The sequence below is a fragment of the Argentina silus genome, assembly GCF_951799395.1.
Source record: "Argentina silus genome assembly, chromosome: 1".
Taxonomy (NCBI): Eukaryota; Metazoa; Chordata; class Actinopteri; order Argentiniformes; family Argentinidae; genus Argentina; species Argentina silus.
In genome coordinates this window covers 15,062,888-15,088,710 of record NC_139655.1, presented here as the reverse complement: position 1 = coordinate 15,088,710, position 25,823 = coordinate 15,062,888, and the positions used below count along the sequence as shown (strand labels likewise).

General features: G+C 43.1%; 3 protein-coding genes across 4 annotated transcripts; 2 read left to right on the top strand and 1 right to left on the bottom strand.

Moving 5' to 3' along the window:
* Positions 1 to 732: 732 nt before the first annotated feature.
* LOC310803074 (E3 ubiquitin-protein ligase TRIM39-like) lies at positions 733 to 4,997 on the bottom strand. Its single transcript, XM_083667710.1, has 9 exons — positions 4,910 to 4,997; positions 3,417 to 4,058; positions 3,165 to 3,260; positions 2,835 to 3,068; positions 2,575 to 2,722; positions 2,449 to 2,475; positions 2,160 to 2,224; positions 1,890 to 2,009; positions 733 to 1,422 (listed from the first exon to the last, which is right to left on the bottom strand). The coding sequence occupies exons 2-9, from the start codon at positions 4,032 to 4,034 to the stop codon at positions 955 to 957; spliced, it is 1,776 nt and encodes a 591-aa protein (XP_083523836.1). The 5' UTR covers positions 4,035 to 4,058; positions 4,910 to 4,997; the 3' UTR covers positions 733 to 954.
* A 2,715-nt stretch (positions 4,998 to 7,712) lies between these two features.
* Positions 7,713 to 12,576, top strand: LOC310809796 (E3 ubiquitin-protein ligase TRIM39-like). Its single transcript, XM_083677267.1, has 8 exons — positions 7,713 to 7,829; positions 8,408 to 8,989; positions 9,500 to 9,595; positions 9,751 to 9,984; positions 10,124 to 10,271; positions 10,588 to 10,614; positions 10,983 to 11,158; positions 11,345 to 12,576. The coding sequence occupies exons 2-8, from the start codon at positions 8,411 to 8,413 to the stop codon at positions 11,714 to 11,716; spliced, it is 1,632 nt and encodes a 543-aa protein (XP_083533393.1). The 5' UTR covers positions 7,713 to 7,829; positions 8,408 to 8,410; the 3' UTR covers positions 11,717 to 12,576.
* Positions 12,577 to 18,197: 5,621 nt separating this feature from the next.
* On the top strand, positions 18,198 to 25,762 carry LOC310809786 (E3 ubiquitin-protein ligase TRIM21-like). 2 transcript variants are annotated; one of them, XM_083677245.1, is made up of 7 exons: positions 18,198 to 18,298; positions 22,964 to 23,541; positions 23,791 to 23,886; positions 24,005 to 24,238; positions 24,384 to 24,531; positions 24,637 to 24,663; positions 24,976 to 25,762. In XM_083677245.1, exons 2-7 carry the CDS (start codon positions 22,966 to 22,968, stop codon positions 25,566 to 25,568), a joined length of 1,674 nt encoding a protein of 557 aa, XP_083533371.1. In that variant the 5' UTR covers positions 18,198 to 18,298; positions 22,964 to 22,965; the 3' UTR covers positions 25,569 to 25,762. The 2 variants fall into 2 exon arrangements, with proteins under 2 accessions (XP_083533371.1, XP_083533372.1); XM_083677246.1 differs by lacking the exon at positions 18,198 to 18,298 and adding an exon at positions 19,904 to 20,523.
* The last annotated feature ends 61 nt before the right edge of the window (positions 25,763 to 25,823 follow it).

Sequence of the window (25,823 nt, the reverse complement as noted above, 5' to 3'; positions counted from 1 at the left end):
TTTATCAGGAAACTGTAGATACAATATATGTACCTGTACATGTTACAGGTATATGAAAATAAATGACTAAATATCAAAAACTTAAAAAAAGAAAGAAACCATGGATGACCACTGACTACTTTTATGTGAAATAACAACAAGTTACCTGTTGCAGTAAGTAAGTAAGCAAAAAAGAAACATACCTTTTGCAATAGTATGCTTCCTGATTTATATTCAGAGATGAGGAAGTTAGTCCGTCCCAAGAGGCCGATTCTGCTGCTTTTCTCTCTTCCGCTCTCCACCCCTCTCCCTCTCTCTCTCTCTCTCTCTTTCTCTCTCTTTCTCTCTCTCTCACGCTCTCGCCCCCCTCCCCTCTCCCTTCTTGGGAACCCCTCTGTTCTAACAGACATTTAATCATATCACAAGCACATATCCCTTCTGTTCCGCCTTCTACACAACCCCCTACCTGTTTCACCATCCTCCTCCTTCTCTATAACCTCTAATATCTCTTCTTTCTCCTTTTCCCTTCCTTCAACAGACAGAAACCTCAAGAGAAAACTATTTGAAAGGTGATTTTCTCTTACACTGTGCACATTTGGAATACTATATGATAAAGGTGTCTTGAGTCCATACAGTAAATGTTAAGAGTACATACTGTAATAACAAACATTTCAAATGATAATAACCACATTAAGTATTTCTTAGAATGAGGAAAACAAAATCAACCTCACAAAGTATGCTCATGACACCCTGTTGTTCTGAACCAAATCATATCAAACTTTATTTATATAGCACATTTCGCACGCAATACACTGTGCTTTACAAGAAACCCATTCATAAATGGGTGTCATTGTGTCTGTCCAGTAGTTAGTATTTTCTGTACTAGTAGTTGTGTCTGTACTAGTAGTTAGTATTTTCTTCATAAGCATGTTGCTATTCTGACCAGAACCAGGGAAGCTAGACCATCACACTGTCTCAGAACAATGTTTGATGTGAGACAGAACGAACAGATGACTGACGGCTCCTCCCTGGCGCAGGCTGAGGGACCGGGATCCCAGAGAGAGCTTCCTGTACAAGTCCTGCCCCCCCTTCGATGGGACAGATGACCAACGGAGCGGTGTTCTTCCCGTCGTCATGAAGACAGGGGTTAAAGTACGGATAGAGAGTCTCTGTAAAGGCACAGCTGTTGTAGGTGTAGATATGAGACCTGGCCTCTGCGTTGTAAAATGACACCATCCCTCCCTCGTAATCCACAAACACCCCCACCTTCTGGGGCTTCTCCTTCAGTTGTAGGTGGACGGGGGGCCCGGCACAGGCTTTGAGGCACCCCCCTTTCCTTCGGCACAGGGCCCAGAAGCCGTACTCAGGCCTCACTGTGATGCTCCCTTTCCTGTTGATGGACTCTCTGGCCACGCCCAGGTCCCAGTCTATCTTGTCTCCCACCTGGATCAACAGATTACAGTAGATCTCTGAGTTCAAACAATCAAAGTAGAGCTGAATGAATGAATTCATTTTTTATTTGACAAATTAAAAATACAAAGAATTGCCTTTTTGCCATTTGAGTACAACAATACACACATTAAAAAATGATGGATATTTAAAACTGAATTATTGTCCTTGTTAACTGCTACCTGAAAGAAGTGTTACCGCTACCTGAAATTAGGAGATACTGCGACTCTCTCCCCCATACTAAAATAGTATACTTAATTTAGAATTAATGTCAAAAACATTGTTGATTTTACGTTGTATTCAAATATATCTGAATGAAGTAAAATAGTATACTTTATTTAGGTTAAAGGTCTTAGACACTGTTGATGTTTTTAAACTGTGTCTAAATAAAGTGTACAACACTATTTCCATCTAAAAGTAACAGAGTATTGTGTGTTGATATGTTGATATGCAATACCCACCTGGACCACCCAGTAGCGCCTCCCGGTGGTGAAGCCTTGCTTGCCTAACACGCAGACGCAGGAGTCAAACCTCCTTGGGTTGTCTGCCAGAGCCCGGTTCGGCTGGTATCCCACACTCACCTGCAGGGTCAGAGGTCATTCAAACCCAGGTCAGTCAATTGAATGGAAAGGTGAATTGAGGAAAGTGATTTCAATGAATGAACCATATCCATTGAAAATTAATGGCAGTGTTCGTATTTTAAATGGGAATTTCAAGAGTTAACACCTAACCTGTTTCCCGTCTGCTGAGAGAACAAGCCACGTGGCAGCAGTGATTGGATCCAGTGTCACGTCCACTGTGAGAAGATGAAGATCTATTATATATTGAAAGTAATGATATTTTCAGACTACAAGTTAGCAAAGAGAAAGCCCATACACACACCCTCATTCACACACACATTTATGGGTTATCCTAAACCGAAAACACACATACACAGATATTCCTGCTGTTTTACACAAGAAACACACACACACACACACACACACACACACACACACACACACACACACACACACACACCTGCATATTGCTGGGTCCTTCTCATCTCTGGAACGAGAGTGAAAAAAAAGTTTAGCTGTCAGTTGCCATGTTTCTAACATCTTTATCTTTGAACGTTGCCGTGTAAACAATGAGGAAAATACAGACCAACATCAGACAATTTTCCCTCAAGGTCTTTACAAATATCCACTAGCTGAGATATGGTTCTCCTCACAGTCCCCACACACAGATTTGAGTGGACATTGATCTCAGACCAGTCCTTGATGGGCAGAGGGGTGCTGAGAGATGGGAAACTCTAACACAGAAAATGTGAAAGATCCATAAAAATGTTAGATCACATTTTAGTATTTGCATCGTGTGATACACTGATGTGTTTATATACTGTATATTGAGAAACCAACACTGACCTGTAGGAGGTGGAGGTGGTCCTCAGTGTGTGAGAGCTGCTCTAGCTCAGTGTTTCTCCTCTGTAGCTCAGTGACTTCCTGCTCCAGCTCTTTGATGAGTCCTTCAGCTCGCCTCTCTGCTGCTTTCAGCTTCTCCTCAATCACCTCAATGAGCTCAGCCTGGCTTCTCTCAATGGAGCGTACCAGTTCACTGAAGAGTTGGACACTGCCCTCTATTTCCCTCTCTGCGCTTCTCTATGAAATGAAAGAGTGAATAATTAAGGATAACATATTATGCTTTTGCAAGCATTTGAAAGCTCTACAAACTATATATGTCAAATCAGAACTCACCCTGCTGAGCTCCACTGAGTGTTTGATCTCCTCCATCTTCTTCACTCTGGCCTGGATCATCTGCTGCACTTCAGCTTCAGTCTTCTTCATCTGAGTCTAAGAGAAATGGAAACATAGTGTGTAACACATTAATTGGACATATTCCTAATGGATTCCATTCCATTCCATGCATTACAATGAGCCTGTCCTCTGATTTCTACCTCCACCAACCTCCACTGATGTACAATATAATTGAAGACAAAACTATTTTACCCTCATCTTCTTGCTCTCTCTCTCCATAGGCACAGTGTTGTGGGCCTTGTGATCACTCTCTGTACATTTCACACACACCGGAGTCTGGTCGTTCCTGCAGAACATCTCTAGTGGACGCTCATGCTTCCTGCACAGGCCTCGAGTGGCAAAGGTGGCTGGGTCCGTCAGCCTGTGTCTCTGGAGGGCTGGTTCTCTCTGGTGAAGCCCCAGGTGACTCTCGCAGTATGACGCCTGACATACCAGACAGGACCTTACCGCTCTCAGCTTCTCCCCAGCACATACGTCACAGGAAACCGAATCAGAACTGACCTTTGGGGGACCCCTTTCCCTTTCAGCTGCCACCTCGATATCAGTGCTTTCTTCCACCAGCCTGGCCCTGACCGTCAGTGACCTCTTGAAGTGCTCAGTGATATCGGCGAAACCGCGGTTGATGCGTAGCTCGGGCCGGAGGTGGAAGCTCTCTTTGCACAGCGGGCATTCGCTCCTGTCCCGGGTGTCCCAGAAGCCTTTGATACAGGCTAGGCAGAAGTTGTGGCCACAGGGGATGGACACAGGGTTGGTGAAGATGTCCAGACATATGCAGCACTGGAACTGCTCTTCTGACAGGAGGGAGGCCATGTCTCGTGGCCAGACAGAGACGACCTAGAGTATAGTACAAGATAATGAATAAAACATATGATCAACTTTATTGTTCAGATGGAAAATCAGGTGTCCAGGTCACCAGCAGAGCAGTGCCACTAAGGGAAGATAAGAATCATCTGGGCTAGGTGTTCCATATGGATGATTGTCCACCAGAAGAGAACCCTGTGTTGCTCCTGTGTAGTAACACTGTAATTACACTGTAGTAACAACATTTCACACTGTATTAACATGTTATTACATAGTAAATCATTTATAAACCCTTTTAAAAGGGAACCTTAATGTAAAGTGTTATCGTAATGCTATTGTAATGCCAATGCAGAGTTCAGGGGTTAAGAAGGTTGTTACTACACAAGAACAACAGTGACTATTCTATGGCTCGAACTCCTTTGTCGTCTTAAGGAGGGGAAGGACAACATCATACAACAACATCTTAGCAAAGGAATGCTGTTAAGCAGGTGCACGAATGACAGTGCAAAATAAATGGTCAGAGGCTGTGTAGCAATTATAATAGCTAGTTAATCTCTTTTCAGTTTGATGTAGTATATTATACAGTATAGTAGGTGTAGTATTTGAACAGCAAGTCTATATACATGATATTGGGGACAAGTGTGACAGCCTTGTACCAATAGAAATGACTGATGTCATCCCCTTTCATTGGTCCAGATCAGAGCGATCCAATGAGCTCTACATTTATGAGATAAACAATTGATAATGCACTCTATCAAAGGACACAGGACGACAGTCATGGGACTACAGTCTCAACAATATACCTTGAAAACCTTAAATAAATCTTTAAACAATAAACCATGAAACTTACACTTACACTCAATAAAATTAGTCATATAACTCACCTGCTAGTGTAAGAAGACTCAGGTAAGCAGCCGAACAAGTTCAGCCAAACCTGTTCCAATACAGGTGTTTGCAGAGACAAAGGTGAGCTCTTCCTGATAGGGGTGGAGACAGGGTGATTCAACCACACCTACTGCACCCAATTAGGGAAGAGTGATAATAACATCTTACATTTACATTTATGGCATTTAGCAGACGCCTTTATCCAAAGCGTCTTACAACAAATACATTTGTTTAAGTAAGTGAATCATCTGTCCAACAGTCATCATCTGGGTTGAAAAAGTATTTGAAATACTTTCGAAGTCTTTGAGTCTTTGCTTGAGCCTGCCCCGAGTGCCAGATGGGCGGAGTTTGCACTTCTACAGTAGAATTATTCCATTGGTTCCATTGTGCCAGGCTTTTTGAAACAAGGGCTGTGTTCCAAAATGCGTTCTTGCACTCTAGAGCAGTGGTTCTCAAATGGGGGTACGCGTACCCCTAGGGGTAATTTGGAGTACTGCAGGGGGTACTCACAAACATTTGGTACTTTTTAAGGTATTGGTTATAGACAATTCTAAAATAATCCCACGTTAATAAAATCAGTTAAATCTGGGTACCAACATACAAGTTTGATAGCCTAAATCTTTATTTAAAAAAGCAATGAGCATATCACGTTCGGGACAATGACGTATGTCAACATTGATTGACGTATGTCAATCAGAAAAATACTTTCGTGCCAGCTAGCTAACTGTATACATTTTTTTTCACCCTAAGTAATTCTGAAAGCTAGATAATAGAAAATGGACAAGTGGCTAAAACGCAAATCTGACAGCAATGAGAAAGGAGAACCAGTGAAAAAGAAAGCTCATCCAGAAACGCCAAAATTCCGTCAATATCAAGAAGAATATATTTTAATGGGATTCACCTCCACATGCTCTGACCCTCCCCTGGCGTTGTGCTTCTTTTGTGGGGAGAAACTAGCCAACAGTTGCATGAAGCCAGCCCACCTCCAAAGACACCTAAGCACAAAGCATCAATGTCATGTCGGTGTGGGGGGACATGCAGCGTTCGGCCTGTAGAGGGTGCTACAGGACCGTGGCCAAGGTGCGGAAGCGAGGCTTCGTTGCACACCTGTTGCGAATGAAGCCTCGTTAACGAAATGGTTTAAGGGCGCTCTTTGTGGAGAAACGGTCCTGTATGCGTCTGATTTTAACCTCCCTTTCTCCCTACAGACGGACGCGTCGGATAGAGGACTGGGAGCAGTGCTGACCCAGCGGGTGGAGGGGGCTGACCGGCTGGTGCTGTACCTGAGCCGCAAACTGTCGGAGAGGGAGGGCCGGTACTGTGAGAACGTGTTCTTTATTTGAAGGAGAAGACAAACTACTTCTTACTTTTAGCTATTTATTTATGTCAAAATTCTAGGCTTGTACAAGGACCACTTTTGGCGAAGAAAATCAGTCAGCAAGCTGTTAATCTGTAACCAACCTTCCAAAAATGGATGCATTCAAACAGTCAAACAAAGCATTTACAGAATACAAAATGATTATGATTGGCTATTTGGTTGGGGAGGAACCGCGGTTTAGACTTGGCATCCCTTGTTGTTCACGGGCTGGTCACACCATTCATCCCATCTGCGGAGTCAGCACCCTGTAAGAGATAAGATACCTACTCTGGTATGTCCTCCCTAGCCTGTCCTCCCTAGCCTGCTATTATTCCACTATAGCTCTTTGTGTAAGCGTGTGTTGCAACATCTTTCTTGATGACCTGGCTTAACCTCTCCATGTATTAATCCAATATACCATGGGACTAATGCTTGATTCATCTCTCATTTATCAACAGGCCATCACATTAGTAAATTTAGCACTGTAGTAATGTGTTTTTATTATAGCAATAATAAACTGTTTTTATAAAAATAATTTCTAACAGTACAGCACGGTGGAGAAGGAGTGCCTCGCCATCAAGTGGGCGGTCAGCGCCCTCCGCTACTACCTGCTAGGTCGCGCTTTCACCCTCTATTCCGACCATGCTCCCCTCCAGTGGCTCCACCGCATGAAGGATGTGAACGCGAGGATCACCCGGTGGTATCTCGCGTTGCAGCCCTTCAACTTTTCGGTCGTGCACAGACCGGGGGCGCAGATGGTCGTGGCAGACTTCCTCTCCCGTGCAGGGGTGGGGGAGTAGGCTGTCGGCCGTCGTGTCCCCGGCCTGTGTCGGACGGTGGGGATATGTGGGGGGACATGCAGCGTTCGGCCTGTAGAGGGAGCTACAGGACCGTGGCCAAGGTGCGGAAACGAGGCTTTGTTGCACACCTGTTGCGAATGAAGCCTCGTTAACGAAATGGTTTAAGATGTGTGTGCCTCTGCTTTCGGGGAGGACGGCTGGAAAGCGGCGACTGGAAAGTCAACCAAGTCCTGACGTACCCTCATAAAATAAACGAGGTTTTCCCTCACCAGACATATCGAGTCAGCCTCTGTGTCCAAGGACATCGCAGCGTTCCTCAGCTGGTTAGCTGACGTGTGTCATAGAAAAGATTACACCTTGGACTCAGTGGACACGCCTCTGAAACAAGTTATCACTGTAGCATGCAAGCAAACACATGCACACACACACACAACTCATCTTTCTTTCTCTATTCAATGTATAATAATTGTATGTATAATTGCACATTACGACGTTTTGAGATCCTTCAACAAAGGAACAGACAGACCTGACAGAAGCACATGACAGAAGCACATGACAGGGAGGGGCAGAGTCACCTGTGAACAACTGCACTGATATGACACTGTACCTGTTTTACAGATAAGCTTTCATACCCTTGCTCACTGACTGGTCATACAGGAGGAAGTATACAGTCACCTGAACCAGGAGACCTGTGAGTTGCCGCTCACGAGCCAGGAAGGAAAAAAGGAAGGAAAAAATACTCTGTACTGAAAAAAGAGAAAAGTAAGTAATGGAAACCCTGTAAATTACACTCTTTGATAGAAATTGAGAGAAAGTTCTTCTCTGTGTGACTGTACTACTGAGTCCTTTCATTTAATGTGTAGTAGGTCAACATTTTACATTGTGAATATAATCCTGAACAATTTTATGGTGACAATGTATGTCCAGTATGTAAATCCTTTTGGAATATCATCACCTGCAGAGTTCATTACATGGCCAGGGTTGGTGAAGTAATTGTGAAATGATGTTTGTGTTTCAGTGGTGTCAAGGGTGTGTCTTTTAAGGTCAGGAAATAAGTGTGTAAGCCTACACAGTACAGGGTGTAAACTGTGAAAATAATGAATTTCAATGAATTTGTTCAATGGATTAGTTTCTTGTGATGTACATGTGAGAAGCATGTCTAATATGAGAAAGTGTCTGACTGGGATACCTCTAAATGATTGTTTGAAATGATTGAGACAGTCATCCTTTGTTTATGAATTCATTCAACATAATCACAGACCCAATTATTGTTCCTGTACTTCCTGTCTCAAAGATTGTCATGAAATGTTAATTAAACAACATTGTTCCTCTTTTTACAGAAAATGGCTTCCCCTAGCAGTCTGTTGATAGAGAAGCAGTTCCTGTGTTCCATCTGTCTGGAGGTGTTCACTGACCCAGTCACCACTCCATGTGGACACAACTTCTGCATGGCCTGTATCAGAGGGGTCTGGGACAACAGAGTTGTGTGCAAGTGTCCCACCTGTGAGAGAACCTTCACAGTCAGGCCTGAAATCAGCACCAATGAAGCTTTCAAGGAAATTGCTGACAACTTTAAGAAGATAAGAGTCACCATCCCAAACCTGATGTCTGCTGCCAAACCTGGAGAAGTAGCCTGTGACTTTTGTACTGGGAGAAAGCTCAAGGCTCTGAAGTCCTGTCTGGTGTGTCTGACCTCATACTGTGAGGTTCATCTGGAGCCTCATCAGAGAGTTGCCACCTTGAAGGTGCACAAGCTGATTGACCCTGTGGACAACCTGGAGAACAGGATGTGTAAGAAGCATGAGAGGCTCCTGGAGCTGTTCTGTAAGAGTGACCAGATGTGTGTCTGTCAGTTCTGCACTGAGACAGACCACAAGACTCACCACACAGTCACTATAGAAGAGGAGAGTGTGGAGAGGAAGGTAGGCCTCAGGCAGTCAGAGTAAAGAATACTTTACATTAAAGGGATAGTTCACCCAAATTAGCAAATCACATATTTGGTTCCTTTCCTCGAAAGGTGTCTACAGACAAGGACAAACTTAAATCCACACTTTGTCTGACCTTGTCTACAGACTACTTTTAGGTTACGGAACCAAATATGTGATTTAGAGATGTGAGTGAACTATCCCTTTAAGTTGCTCTATACCTCTATAATAACACTATTTTGTCATGTAACCGCATTGTATCAAACATTTTGTGACATAGTAATTACTTTATTGTTTTATAATGAAATAATAACATAGTGGGGTGATTATTGTTATCAAACAGGTGGAATAGGGTCTGAAAAAACAGTTAATACAGGGTTATTATACAGGTATAGACCAAATGCAGATATTACCAATACTGTACATCTCAGATGGTTGTCCAAACTGAACCAAAACGAACCAGAAGGAGTCAGTTACAGTAGACTAACCCTGTCCTTCTGTCTGCAGTCTCAGATGGAGAAGACTGAAGCAGGGGTTCAGCAGATGATCCAGGTCAGACTGAATAAGATGGAGGAGATCCAACACTCAGTAGAGCTCAGCAGGGTGAGTTCTGATAACAACCCTCTGTCTTTAAAAGGAACAGACAAGTGGAGGCTGTTTTATACTTCAAGCTATTTTGATTCAATATGTACCTCTGTCTTGGTAGGGGTTCCACAGGGTTGAATTTTAAATCCTTTGCATATCTTTCCACTCAAAAGATAAGCTCAAAGAAAGAGATGGAGGACAGTGTTCATGTCTTCACTGCTCTGGTGCAATCCATTGTGGGTAGCAAGGCTGAGCTCAATAAAGAGATTGAGGAGAAGCAGAAAGTGGCAGAGAGGCGAGCTGAAGGGCTCATCAAAGAGCTGGAGCAGGAAGTCACTGAGCTACAGAGGAGAAGCACTGAGCTAGAGCAGCTCTCACACACTGAGGACCACCTCCACGTCTTGCAGGTCAGTGTCCCTCTCTCTGGTCCAAACGAATACATTCATTGATCATAAGACTTCCACTAAACGTCGGATAACTAACTGATTAAAGATGACAGGAAAGGACACATGTTAATTCATGGGTTTCTCCTGTTTCCTGTGGTAGAGTTCCCCGTCTCTCTGCGCCCTTCCACCCACCAAGGACTGGGTGGAGATAAGTGTCCACTCAGATCTGTGTGTGGGGAATATGAGGAGAGCGGTGTCCCAGCTAGATGACACACTGAAGATTGAGTTAGAGAACCTGAAGGAAAAAGGTACATTCAAAGGCTTTACATCTTTTTCATTTGACAGATGGACTGTGAACACATACAACAACCGAATTTTGGGCTGAATCCTTACTTGAGATCTGCGCATATAACTCAGTGTTTGGTGCAAATCTCTCGTTGACCTCAACATTTACGTGAAAGTCACAGAGTTACGAGTGCATATCTCATGTTAGGATTCGGCCCTTAATGAGTCCTTAATCATGCAATCATACAAAATAATCATATGAAATCGGGCATTATATGATATATTCTCAAAGTATTTAGCTTATAACATTTCTTTCTCTATTGTGTTATTTTACCACAGAGTTGAAAAGGATACAGAAGTATGCAGGTATTACTTTTCTATTTTGAATTAACAAATTGATTCTTCCAAAGTCATTAGTTTTTACTTCAATGGACAAAGGTCTGCCCTTGATGGACTATAGTGTACTATGATCCTCTACTGTACCTTCTTGGCTTCCCCTCTGAGGTCAAAGTTTCTTCCTCCTGGGGAGAGTTTCCTTGCTGCTGTGCTTCTGATTGCTCTTGGGGGGGGGGGGGGTTAAGGTTTGGGTCACTGTAAACCGTTTGTGACACAACCTTTTTTGTAATAAAGAACAGAAAAACAAGTTTACGATACAAACACAATTCCATTGAATCTAATTAACTGAATGTTTGAACAGATACACATGACAATTTCGATGTTTTGTATCTCTACAGTAGATGTGATGTTGGACCAAGATACAGCACACCCCAATATCGTCCTATCTGCGGATGGTAAACAGGCGGGGCGTGGTGACTTGTTGCTGATCCTCCCTGACAACCCCATGAGGTTTGACCCCGTCCTCTGTGTTCTTGGCAAGAGGGGATTCTCTTCTGGAAGGTTCTACTTTGAGGTGAAATCTCCCAAAGCGTTGTTGTGTTTTTTTTAAAACTCTTCATTGCATGATGCACAGTATCATTGGGTTTGATGAAAAGAACTTCAAATAAAACATGTTGTAACATCATAATCCTTACTGTTACCAGACCTGGGTTACAGTACATCAAATAGTATTACTATTTTTAACTATCACCATTATCAGGTGCAGGTGGGCAGCAAGACCTACTGGGACCTCGGCGTGGTCAGGGAGTCTGTCAACAGGAAGGGGATGATCACTTCCACCCCGGAGAACGGCTATTGGACGGTGCGGTTGAGAGGAGGAGACGAGTACCGCGCTCTCGAGGCTCCTTCTGTACTCCTCTCCCTGAAGGAGAGGCCCCAGAAGGTGGGGGTGTTTGTGGATTACGAGGATGGGGTGGTGTCCTTTTATGATGTGGAGGCCAGGTCTCATATCTACTCTTTCACTGGGTATTCCTTTACAGAGAAGCTCTATCCATTCCTCAGTCCTAGTGTCAGCGATGATGGTAAAAACTCAACTCCGTTGGTCATCTCTCCTGTCAATCATGAAGGATAGGTTTCAATCTCCTGATATTAGTTTACAGTAAACCAAACTGTAAAACATTTATTTTGAGTGTGAGAGGATGTAAATACAAGGTGTTGAAGATGTATGTATTTCTATGATTAGATAAACATTGAGTTAAAACATCTCAATGGGTAATGCATTGACTCTTGGTTTCATGTCAACTCATGGCTGCACAAGGCATTTTCCAAAAGGGGAGTTGCTGGCCTTTAGAGAAAACATTTTTTTCTCAGTGTTACTGAGAAGGGCGCAGCTCAACTATATTTCCAATTAAAGTATTTATTTCCAATAACAGCAGCAACATTTGTCTCAAGGACCTTCATCAGGCTGCAAAAGAACTGTGATTTTCATTTTGCTTTCTTTTTTTATTTTCTTTTTTCTGTGTTTTGCATAATGGGGCAGAGACCTCAAAGAACAAAATAAATAAAAATGATTTAAAATCAACGGTGGTTTGACCACAGGCTTATACACATGTATGAGTCAGGTGACAGATATCAGCAGCATTTGTGTTCGGGATTTTACTATAAGTGTTTAAGTAGGAATGCAAAACAAATGCTCTCTCTCTAGTACAAATCAAAGTCAAAGTCAAAGTGGCTTTATTGTCAATTCTTCACATGTCAAGACATACAAAGGAATCGAGAGGACGTTTCTCACTCTCCCACGGTGAGACAGATAAAGTGCCCAACAGATAACACATACTAAAAGTAAAACATTCAATAAAAATAATTTAAACAGTGCAAAAAGAGCAGTCAGTAAAGACAGTAAAGTCAGTAAAATAGCAGCCAAATACTGTGTATTATGTATAAAAAAATAATAGTGCAATAGTGCATTGTAGCAATAGAATAGTGGATTGTCCAGAGTCCGTGTGTTTTGGGGGGGGGGGGGCTGAAGGGTTGGGAGGGGGGGTGGTGGTTTCAGCTTCCTGACAGCTAGGAGGATGTGGCTGGGGGAAGTGAGGGGAGAGAATTTAGCTTCCTGACAGCTTGGGGTATGAAGCTTTTCGTGAGTCTGGTGGTGTGGGCACGGAGGCTCCTATACCTTCTTCCAGAAGGCAGGAGGCTGAACAGACTGTGTGCGGGGTGGCTTGCGTCGCTCACAATCGAGGTAGCTTTTCGGGTGAGGCGGGTGGAGTAAGTCTCTTGCAGGGAAGGGAGTGGGGCACCAATGATCTTAGCAGCTGTGTTCACAATGCGTTGCAGTGCTTTCCTACTGTGTTCGGTGCAGCTACCGCCCCACACAGTGATGCAGCTGGACAGGATGCTTTCAATGGTGCCTCGGTAGAATGTTGTCAGGATCGGTGTGGGAGCTTTCGCTCGCTTCAGCTTGCGGAGGAAGTAGAGGCGCCGCTGGGCTGTCTTCGCCAGTGATGCGGTGTTGGTGGTCCAGGAGAGGTCCTCACTGATGTGCACCCCCAGGAATTTGGTGCTGCTCACTCTCTCCACAGCAGCACCATCGATGGTCAGTGGTGGGTGTTCGGTGTGCCCTCTCCGGAAGTCGACCACAATCTCCTTCGTTTTGCTGACATTCAGCAGGAGGTTGTTGTCTCTGCACCACGTGGTCAGAAGGTTGACCTCCTTTCTATAGTGGGTCTCGTCGTTCTTGGAGATGAGACCCACCAGAGTTGTGTCGTCCGCAAACTTCACCATGTGATTGGTGCTGTGGGTTGATGTGCAGTCGTGAGTCAGCAGGGTGAAGAGCAGGGGACTGAGCACACAGCCTTGGGGGGCCCCTGTGCTGAGTGTGATGCTGCTCGAGGTGTTGTTGCCGACTCATACTGCCTGTGGTCTCTCGCTGAGGAAGTCCAGCAGCCAGTTGCAGAGGGAGGTGTTGAGCCCCAGCTGGTCCAGTTTGCAGATCAGTTGTTGCGGGATTATGGTGTTAAATGCTGAGCTAAAGTCTATGAAAAGCATTCTCACATATGAGTCTGCTTTTTCCAGGTGGGTGAGGGCTGGGTGGAGAGCAGAGCAGATTGCGTCCTCTGTGGAACGTTTTGCTCGGTATGCAAACTGAAAGGGGTCCAGGGTGGGGGGGAGGATGGACTTAATGTGAGACATGACTAGCCGTTCAAAGCACTTCATGATGATGGGGGTCAGTGCTACCGGGCGATAGTCATTGAAGCAGGATGGAGCGGATTTCTTTGGCACAGGTATGATGATGGAGGTCTTGAAATGTGATGGGACAGCAGCTTGACGCAAAGAAGTGTTAAAGATGTCCGTGAAGACATCCTTAAGCTCCTCTGCGCAGTCCCTCAGCACACGGCCTGGGATGTTGTCTGGGCCTGTTGCTTTGCGGGGGTTGATGGTAGAGAGTGTCCTCTTCACACTGGCAGCAGACAGGCACAGGACCTGATCGTGGGGGGGGGGTGGAGTTTTCTGTGGGCTTGTAGTGTTTGTTGCTTCAAACCGTGCAAAGAAGCTGTTGAGGTTGTTGAGCAGAGAGATGTTGTTGTCGCAGGTCTGTGGCGCGGGCTTGTAGTCCGTTATGGTCTGAATGCCCTGCCACAGGCTCCGCGTGTCTCTGCTGTCCTTGAAGTGGCAGGTAATCTTATTTGTGTAGTCCAGTTTTGCTTTCTTGATGCCACGGGACAGGCTGGCTCTCGCTGTTCTTAGGCCATTTTCATCCCCGGCTCTGAAGGCTTTGTCTCTGGCCCTCAGCAGCAGCATCTCAAATAACCTGTGGCCTACAGTATACCTCTTTAGTTAACTAAAGCCCACTGAAGAAATGAAGCTACAGTGAATGTTGGTGGTCAGAACGTTGGTGGTCAGAATGTTGGTGGTCAGGTTGAAATTGTGTTCAGTAAGAGTAGCTCTGAATGGCTAAAATAATCTGGCAACACAAATCAGTTGTCAGAAAACTCATGATGCATTACATGCAAAGGGTGATGTCACAGGTCCTCATAAGTAGCGTTTTCCCAGATCCCAAAAATGTATTTAAAGTGATTTGATGTGATAGACATTAGATAAGGGAACAAACTTTATTTGCCTGACAAAGTGGTTTGTTTCAGCAGTGCAAGGTGAACTTGCCCAGGTGGCATGACCCAACCTCTGAGCCAGGGAAAACCCATGCTTGTCTTATTTCAACCAGTTTGCTGTATTGTTTGTGCACATTTATTTTTTATAATAATAATAATATTGAAAACGAATAAAACTATCTATAGGATTTATGCATTAACAACGGCAATTACACTTTTGTGTTCAGACCGTCTGTACCTACGTCTTGATCAATAGAAAGTAAGCAGGCCACTCCAGTCAATGGGACACACATCACCAAAGGTAAAGAACCTTAGCATCTACTCCGGACTAAGAGAGTTCCTAAGAGAAATCACAGAAGATTCTGAGAACAATTGATTGAATAATGATTGAAAATGTTCCAACTGTAAATCAGGGTTGTTCAGTGGAACTCAGCTGAATCCAGAGCAGTAGAGGCTATTTTGCACAGGTCTCATTCCTATACACTGTGTGTGTGTGTGTGTGTGTGTGTGTGTGTGTGTGTGTGTGTGTGTGTGTGTGTGTGTGTGTGTGCAGACAGACAGACAGACACACCTTACACATACCACACCATGATGCTTTATCAAGATTACATTCCTACCAAAAGACCTGGTCAAAATATGTAGTTGAAATGATTTAAAATACTTGAGATGTGCTTGATTGAACTTACCAGCACAATGGAATATGTATGCCATTTTAGCAGACAATTTTATCTAAAGCAACTTACTTTCATTTATTCAGTATATATGGTCCCAGCGGGAATCAAACCCATAACCTAAGCGTTGTTAGCACCATGCTCTACAACTGAGCCACAGAGGACCACCTATTCTTGGTAGTGCAAATGATGCATGAAAGGAAAGCTAAACCAAGCACACCTCTAGTTCTTAAAATACTATATTTGAAACCATTTCAGAATTTGTGTTCATCTCCATGAGTGCAGGCCTACAGTACTGCAAATATGCCTTCATGTAAATTAGCAAACACTTATAAAAACCAGTTTTTGCTTTGTCATTATGGGGCATTGTGTGTAGATTGATGAGGAAACATTTTTATTGAATCCATTTTAGAATAAGGCTGTAAAATAACAAAATGTGTAAATATTCTGTAAATATGTCTTTGTACTATACTGTCATTTTCTGAATGCCTACTTGTTTAATATTTTAATTCAACATTGAATATCAAACATTTCCTCTCATTAAATCTAGACACATTCTGTTTGTGTATTTATTGTAATTGAATTTTAAAACAAAAATAAAACAAAAATAATGAACAAAATGGCATGTGAAGGGTTAAAGGACAGGGAAGTTCATACGCCACCATTAAGAAAAGGGGAGAGGCTAAGCTCCACCTCACCATGTGATTGACACACACAGCGCTACCTGAGGGTTGTTCACTGTCATCTGAGAGGTCAAACTCCTGTCCGTCAAGGTAAGTGACAGTTTATGATGAAGAGCAGCCTCAAAGTGGTTGTAGTGTGTCTGAAGTAGTTTTCTTCCCTTAGTCAGCATTGTGACTGCTTTTGGAACTTATTCTTATGGAATGTTGTACCTGCAATGACTTTGTATAGTTTATTCACTTACTTTCAACAAATTGTTCTGGATTAGAGTGTCTGCTAAATGACTCAAATGTTAAAAAAAAAAAAAGTAAACATAAATAATCAGACAATAAAGAGAGTCGTATATTTTTTAGCTTTCTCCTAAATTGCTGGTTTCTCACAAGACAATGGTTTCACAAAGCACAGAGCATGCATGTGTGTCATGTGACCAGATGGACTTTGGCCCCTGGGTGTGGGTGATTATTTTCACAGGCAACTGATAAGGTATGAGGGACCACGGCTGAGTTTTAACATAACTGGTAGTCATACAACTATAGTCACATGACATGGGTTAACTTTCTCCTAACACAAGCATACTGTATAAGGGGAGGCTAGTGGAGTCATAAATCTGAGGATGGGTTCATTGTAATACATGGAACGGAATGGTTTGATGCAGAGGAAAGGTTTGATACCATTTCTCATTCCGTTACATGCATTACAATGAGCATGTCCTCCAATTTCTACCTCCACCAGCCTCCACTGACACTGTCGCCGAGGGCGAGTCTAGTATGGCCTTTCCCCGGCCTAAACACCATTCCCAACGTTACCCAGTTAAGCACAGCAGGATTGGCCCGAGGTTTGAGAGCAACCTTGGTGAATCACCATGACACTGCTAGAAAGAGAAAAAGCTTAGCAGCTGGGGGCCCAACCTGACGAGGGACACCGCGGCTGCGGATGTTCCTGAAACACATTTGATCTTTGATTTATCCCTCAAATGTGTGTAAACTGCTTAAACTGCTTAGATATAACTAGAACGTGAGTGTATGACCTCGTGTCACTATCTGCTTAGGCCTCGTTGTAAGAGTAGGCCCGCTAACAAAGAAAGTGCTAGAAATAACCATGTTTTACTGTGTGGTCTTGCTCAGAATTAATCGCTGAAGTAAGGCAATATATCATTGAAAAGTTGAAGTCATGGGTGCAAAGTGTGACCACTGTAGGAAAGGAAATATGAAGTGAGGCCCGTCGAAGGGGCAGGTCAGGTGGTGGAAAGTCCCCAACTGAAAAGTAACATGGCGTCCGAAATCAAGTGTGAACATGTTAAGAGATGTGTAATACTAATAATATGAAGAATAGAATGATTTACTGGTTTTAGATCCTTTAAAATGATTGATTACTATATTGTTGTACGGTTGGAGAGTGTGTTGATGTGATAGGGCCTGAAAGCCATGCCAGTGAGGGACAGAGAAAATGTCCTAGTCTTAGTGTTGCGAAATCTGGTGTTATTGCAATACCCTCTTCCTCTTTTTTATTTGTATATTCTCTGAAAAAAATACTTTGCAGGCCTGCTCTGCAGAACATAGACACACACAATAGAAACTTAGAGACACAATGTTCAGACATAGACAAAACACACAAGATAGGGAGGTACCTTAGCCAGGGTATAAAAGATGCTTTTTGGGGCATTTCGCTGGTCATTCCCCGCTGCGGAGCGTATGAACCTGAGGCATAGGAGCAGGATTTAGTGTGTTGGAGACCAAGCCCGGAGCTCATACTCTGATCACATTCTGACTTATGAATTGCAACCGCTGAACAACTTTTGGAGACGAGTTTTCTTGACAAGTATTTGGAGATCATTTTAGTGACTAGACCACACTCTGAAAACTCCACAGTTCCTCTCTCAGCACGGGGCCGGACCCTTAGCTGTTGGGGCTGTGGCAGTGAGTAAGACAGAGGAGCTATTATTATAGGTTTCCACAAATTCAGAGGAGCACCTTTAGATATAGTATTATTATAGGAGTTTTCAACAGATTCACGGATAATACTTTGACACAGGATTTCAGGATCATCTAGATTTCAGGATCATCCAGAATTCCGGATCATCGAGATTTCAGGTTCGTCCAGAATTCAGGATTCTTCAATCAATTCCAAAGAAAAATAATTGTAGTAGTTTTTCTAGATTTTACTCGTCAGGGGCAAGGCTGAGGCCCCCCGCAGGGAATCAGAGCCTCTTGGTTGTTCACTGTCATCTGAGAGGTCAAACTCCTGTCCGTCAAGGTAAGTGACAGTTTATGATGAAGAGCAGCCTCAAAGTGGTTGTAGTGTGTCTGAAGTAGTTTTCTTCCCTTAGTCAGCATTGTGACTGCTTTTGGAACTTATTCTTATGGAATGTTGTACCTGCAATGACTTTGTATAGTTTATTCACTTACTTTCAACAAATTGTTCTGGATTAGAGTGTCTGCTAAATGACTCAAATGTTAAAAAAAAAAAAGTAAACATAAATAATCAGACAATAAAGAGAGTCGTATATTTTTTAGCTTTCTCCTAAATTGCTGGTTTCTCACAAGACAATGGTTTCACAAAGCACAGAGCATGCATGTGTGTCATGTGACCAGATGGACTTTGGCCCCTGGGTGTGGGTGATTATTTTCACAGGCAACTGATAAGGTATGAGGGACCACGGCTGAGTTTTAACATAACTGGTAGTCATACAACTATAGTCACATGACATGGGTTAACTTTCTCCTAACACAAGCATACTGTATAAGGGGAGGCTAGTGGAGTCATAAATCTGAGGATGGGTTCATTGTAATACATGGAACGGAATGGTTTGATGCAGAGGAAAGGTTTGATACCATTTCTCATTCCGTTACATGCATTACAATGAGCATGTCCTCCAATTTCTACCTCCACCAGCCTCCACTGACACTGTCGCCGAGGGCGAGTCTAGTATGGCCTTTCCCCGGCCTAAACACCATTCCCAACGTTACCCAGTTAAGCACAGCAGGATTGGCCCGAGGTTTGAGAGCAACCTTGGTGAATCACCATGACACTGCTAGAAAGAGAAAAAGCTTAGCAGCTGGGGGCCCAACCTGACGAGGGACACCGCGGCTGCGGATGTTCCTGAAACACATTTGATCTTTGATTTATCCCTCAAATGTGTGTAAACTGCTTAAACTGCTTAGATATAACTAGAACGTGAGTGTATGACCTCGTGTCACTATCTGCTTAGGCCTCGTTGTAAGAGTAGGCCCGCTAACAAAGAAAGTGCTAGAAATAACCATGTTTTACTGTGTGGTCTTGCTCAGAATTAATCGCTGAAGTAAGGCAATATATCATTGAAAAGTTGAAGTCATGGGTGCAAAGTGTGACCACTGTAGTAAAGAAAATATGAAGTGAGGCCCGTCGAAGGGGCAGGTCAGGTGGTGGAAAGTCCCCAACTGAAAAGTAACATGGCGTCCGAAATCAAGTGTGAACATGTTAAGAGATGTGTAATACTAATAATATGAAGAATAGAATGATTTACTGGTTTTAGATCCTTTAAAATGATTGATTACTATATTGTTGTACGGTTGGAGAGTGTGTTGATGTGATAGGGCCTGAAAGCCATGCCAGTGAGGGACAGAGAAAATGTCCTAGTCTTAGTGTTGCGAAATCTGGTGTTATTGCAATACCCTCTTCCTCTTTTTTATTTGTATATTCTCTGAAAAAAATACTTTGCAGGCCTGCTCTGCAGAACATAGACACACACAATAGAAACTTAGAGACACAATGTTCAGACATAGACAAAACACACAAGATAGGGAGGTACCTTAGCCAGGGTATAAAAGATGCTTTTTGGGGCATTTCGCTGGTCATTCCCCGCTGCGGAGCGTATGAACCTGAGGCATAGGAGCAGGATTTAGTGTGTTGGAGACCAAGCCCGGAGCTCATACTCTGATCACATTCTGACTTATGAATTGCAACCGCTGAACAACTTTTGGAGACGAGTTTTCTTGACAAGTATTTGGAGATCATTTTAGTGACTAGACCACACTCTGAAAACTCCACAGTTCCTCTCTCAGCACGGGGCCGGACCCTTAGCTGTTGGGGCTGTGGCAGTGAGTAAGACAGAGGAGCTATTATTATAGGTTTCCACAAATTCAGAGGAGCACCTTTAGATATAGTATTATTATAGGAGTTTTCAACAGATTCACGGATAATACTTTGACACAGGATTTCAGGATCATCTAGATTTCAGGATCATCCAGAATTCCGGATCATCGAGATTTCAGGTTCGTCCAGAATTCAGGATTCTTCAATCAATTCCAAAGAAAAATAATTGTAGTAGTTTTTCTAGATTTTACTCGTCAGGGGCAAGGCTGAGGCCCCCCGCAGGGAATCAGAGCCTCTTGGCCGGGTAGAGGAAACTCAAGCTTACCACAAACACGGCGGATAGAGGAAATGGACCTAACTCGACGGGGTTTGGAGCCGGAGCTTCTCCAAATCTTCACTGACCAATAGTAAGACAGACTGATAGGTTTTGTTATTTTCTAATTTTTATCGTTTTAAATGTTATCATGTTAACATTTTAGCCACTCTGTCTGTAACCCTATTTTATGATATTTTAGCTATGCTGTAATGCTTTGAACATTAATTAAACATCATATCCTGCATTCAAAGCAACAGTGTCATGACATTTAATGGTTTATTATTTTTACTTTAAATTGTAGAACTCAGTATAAGTCACATTTCTCCTCCTGGTAATGTAAAAGGTTATAGGCTACTGTGCATGTGATATCATAGGATCTGAAGGGTTATATCTGGCCCATTATTATTACCTCCATTGGGTATACTTTCCATACCGATAAATCTTATATCCGCAACCACACCAACTGGCACTCATTGAGGTTAGAGCAGCCGTACAACCATAGAGATTGCCCGCTTCTGTGCACGGTTTTATAGGGGTGACTTTTCAGTGCATTTGAAGTGAGTGAAGGAAGCTTTTATGGAGGAACTATGGGATTTTTAGGCTGTTAACAGCGGAGTGAATCTAACCACCACCGACCTACACCGGACCTGAGGTCCAAACCTGTTACTAGAGGGTTGGTACCGGAGCCCTGTAAAGGGCTTTGAGTTCTGTTTGTGAATTTTATATTTTTAAACTGAAACTCAACTTTTGCTGGGAGACAACACAAGCATATACTGTTAGGTCCATATATATTTGGACTCTGACACAATTTTTGTTATTTTAGCTGTTTACTAAAACATATTCAAGTTACAGTTATATCATGCTTAAATTTGAGGTTATTCACATCCAAATTGGAGGAAGGGTTTAGGAATTACAGCTCTTCAATATGTAGCCCCCTCTTTTTCAAGGGACCAAAAGTAATTGGACAATTGACTCAAAAGCAGTTTCATGGACATATGTGGGCTATTCCTTTGTTATTTCTTTATCAATAAAGCAGGTAGTTGATTTCATGTGGCATTTGCATTTGGAAGCTGTTGCTGTGAACGCACAGCATGCGGTCAAAGGAGTTCACAATGCAAGTGAAACAGGCCATTCTTACATCCTGCAAAAACAAAAAAATCCATCAGAGAGATAGCAGCAACATTAGGAGTGGCCAAATCAACAGTTTGGTACATTCTGAGAGAAAAAGAACGCACTGGTGAGCTCGGTAACACAAAAAGGCCTGAATGTCCACAGAAGACAACAGTGGTGGATGATCGCAGGATGCTTCACATGGTAAAGAAAAACCCCTTCACAACATCTAGCCAAGTGAAGAACACTCTCCAGGAGGTAGGCATATTATTATCCAAGTCTACCATAAAGAGAAGACTTCACGAGAGTAAATACAGAGGGTTCACCACAAGGTGCAAACCATTCATAAGCCTCAAGAATAGAAAGGCCAGATTAGACTTTGCCAAAAAACATCTAAAAAAGCCAGCCCAGTTCTGGAACAGCATTCTTTGGACAGATGAAACTAAGATCAACCTGTACCAGCATGATGGGAAGAAAAAAGTATGGAGAAGGCTTGGAACTGCTCATGGTCCGAAGCATACCACATCATCTATAAAACACAGTGGAGGAAGTGTGATGGCATGGGCATGCATGGCTTCCAATGGCACTGGGTCACTAGTGTTTATTGATGATGTGGCAGAAGACAGAAGCAGCTGGATTAATTCTGAAGTGTTTAGGGATATACTGTCTGCTCAGATTCAAACAAACTGTGAAAGCAACCCAGGAGTTTTTTAAGGCAAAGAAGTGGAATATTCTGCAATGGCTGAGTCAATCACCTGATCTCAACCTGATAAAGCATGCATTTCACTTGCTCGCTGAAGACAAAACTAAAGGCAGAAAGACCCACAAACAAACAACAACTGAAGACAACTGCAGTAAAGGCCTGACAAAGCATCATAAAGGAGGAAACCCAGCATTTGGTGATGTCCATGGGTTCCAGACTTCAGGCAGTCATTGCCTGCAAAGGATTCTCAACAAAGTATTAAAAATGAACCTTTTATTTATTATTATGTTCATTTGTCCAATTACATTTGAGCCCCTGAAAATAGGGGACTGTGAATAAAAATGTTTGCAATTCCTAAACGTTTCATACACTATTTTTGTTCAACCTCTTGAATTAAAGCTGAAAGTCTACGCTTCAATTGCATCTTGTTTGTTTCATTTCAAATCCATTGTGGTGGCATACAGAGTCAAAATTATGAAAATTGTGTCACTGTCCAAATATTTCCGGACCTAACTGTATATTTCCCATAGAATTAGAAGTATGTTTTAGATATTCTGCCAGGTTGGAAATTAAAGGAGCTCCTCTCTTTATTCATACAGTTTGCTGAAATTCATTTAAATGCATTTAAAAGATTACCATTTCAATTACATAAAATCCTATCCAAATAAATTCAATTCAATTCAATAAGACTCTGAACCTTTTGTTTCTCTATCTAAAGACATGGCTTTCCTGAGTGATGTCCTGTCTGAAGAGCTGTTCCAGTGCTCCATCTGTCTGGATGTGTTCACTGACCCGGTCTCCATCCCCTGTGGACACAGTTTCTGCATGGCCTGTATCAGAGGACACTGGGCCAGCAGTGACATTTGTCACTGTCCAAAATGTAAGAGGGTGTATCCCGGACGCCCCGATCTCTGTGAAAACTCCTTCGCTAAAGAAATGGCTGAGAAGATCAGGGTGAAGAGGCAAAATGGTGAGAAACGGCCTGCTGGCGAAGCTGAAGGAGTGGCCTGTGACGTCTGCACTGGGAGAAAGCTCAAGGCCCTGAAGTCCTGCCTGGTGTGTCTGACCTCCTATTGTGAGGTTCACCTGGAGCCTCATCAGAGAGTTGCCACCTTGAAGATACACAAGCTGATCGACCCTGTGGACAACCTGGAGAACAGGATGTGTAAGAAGCACGAGAGGCTCCTGGAGCTGTTCTGTAGGAGTGACCAGAGGTGTGTGTGTGTCCTCTGCACTGAGACAGACCACAGAGCCCATGACACTGTTCCCACAGAGAGAGAGAGTAAGGAGAAGAAGGTGAAGTTCCATTCATTCATTTTTTATTTATTTAATCTGTTCTTTCATTATGCGTCATGCTATTCTCATATGTAGCCTACTTTAGTGGATGGAATTTCTCATATTCACTGTATCTCCCTTTGATGTTGTTTCCATAACATTATGTTTAATTTTGATGTTAAAGTTTTACTGCCTCTTCAGCCACAATATATTGCAATCAACATTGTTGTAGATATTTAATGAATTATGTTTTTGATTGCAAAAAAATAGGCTAAAATGAAGAACACTGAGACTGAAGTGCAGCAGATGATCCAGGTCAGAGTGAAGAAGGTGGAGGAGATCAAACACTCAGTGGAGCTCAGCAGGGTGAGTTCTGTTAACAGTCCTGTTTACAGTATCTATATGAGTGTGGTGATACAAGGTTCAGTCTCATAAAGTCTCAACAAATTGTGACTGTACTACAGTATTTTCTTCATATCATCAGACAAATTCAAAGCAAGACATAGAAGACAGTGTGCAGGTCTACGCTACCCTGCTGCGTTCCATTGAGAGAAGCCAGGCTGAGCTCATTGAGGTGATTGAGGAGAAGCAGAAAGCAGCAGAGAGGCGAGCTGAAGGGTTCATCAAAGACCTGGAGCAGGAAGTCACTGAGCTACAGAGGAGAAGCACTGAGCTAGAGCAGCTCTCACACACTGAGGACCACCTCCACCTCCTACAGGTCAGTATTAATCTTGCAAGTCAAGATGGATATATTAAGTGACTGTCAGAATTTCTTTCTAATTGTTAGTCAATAAACGGATCCAAAGACGACAGAACATTGTCTTCCATGTTAATTAATGGGTTTCTCCTGTTTCCTGTGGTAGAGATTCCCATCTATCTGCGTCCCTCCACCCTCCAAGGACTGGTCTGAGATCAGTGTCCACTCTGACCTATGTGTGGGGACTGTGAGGAGAGCGGTGTCACATTTAGAACAGTTGTTAAACACAGTGGTGAATAAACTATTCATAAAAGGTGATTGGCATCTATTGATATCACATTAAATCAGTGTGTCTTATGTTAATGATTTAAATGTGTTCATTAAAAATGGGATCTTGTGTTTGTTTACGTATATTACAGAGCATCAGAGGATACAGCAGTATGCAGGTACTGTGCAGTTTTTGTTGGTTTCAGTCATTCAACTCACATACTCCAAAAAGCTCACAAGTACATTGATAGAATCTCTTAATTTCTTGTTCAGTTTGACCTCAACTCTAAAAGCTATAAATCCCAATTAGTCCCCCTGTACAATACATAACAGATTTGAATTGCTTGTACATTGAAATCAGAGGATGGGCTCATTGTAACACATGGAATGGAATAAGGAATGGAATCAAACACCATTCCATCCATTACAATGAGCCCGTCCTCAGATGTCTCCCTCCACTGATTGATACATGCCAATCTCTGTCTCTACAGTGGACGTGCGCATGGACCCCAGCACAGCCAACCCCTGGCTGGTCCTGTCTGAGGACAGGATGCGGGTCTGGGACGGTGACATGGAGCAGAACCTCCCAGACGGGCCGCAGCGTTTCGACACGGCTCCCTGCATCCTGGGGAGGGACGGCTTCGCCACTGGGAGGCACTACTGGGAGGTGGAGGTGGCAGACAAGACGGCATGGGACCTGGGCGTGGTCAGACAGTCCGTCAACAGGAAGGGTGAGGTCACGCTGAGCCCGGAGGACGGCTATTGGACGATATGTTTGAGGAGGGGGAGTGAGTATAGAGCATGTGCGGGACAGTCGGTTCTGCTCACTCTGAAGGAGAAGCCCCAGAAGGTGGGGGTGTTTGTGGATTATGATGAAGGGATGGTGTCGTTTTATAATGTGGAGGCCAGGGTTCATATCTACTCGTTTACTGGGTACTCCTTTACTGAGAGACTGTTCCCCATATTCAACCCCGATGTGAGTGACAGTGGGAACAACAAATCACCGCTTATCATTTGTTCTGTTACGAGTGTTGTCAATGGAGATGGGAGTTCTGACGACTATACAACAGTATATGAAATTTAGTTTTCTTTGAAAACAGCATTTTTAAATTAGAAGAATACAATGTTTGTTTTATTCACAAAAATATTTTGGACCTATTCCTTCTTTAAGGATAAACACAAAAACCTTTCGCTCGTGTTAAGTAATCATACATACTGTTCCCTAATGGATCTTGACAGGTTTTCTCAAGTAGTACTCCTCTAACTGTATTACTGCATCAACCCTTCTATGTATTTTTTCATTAAATGATCTTTTCAATGTATATGGTGTTTTATTATA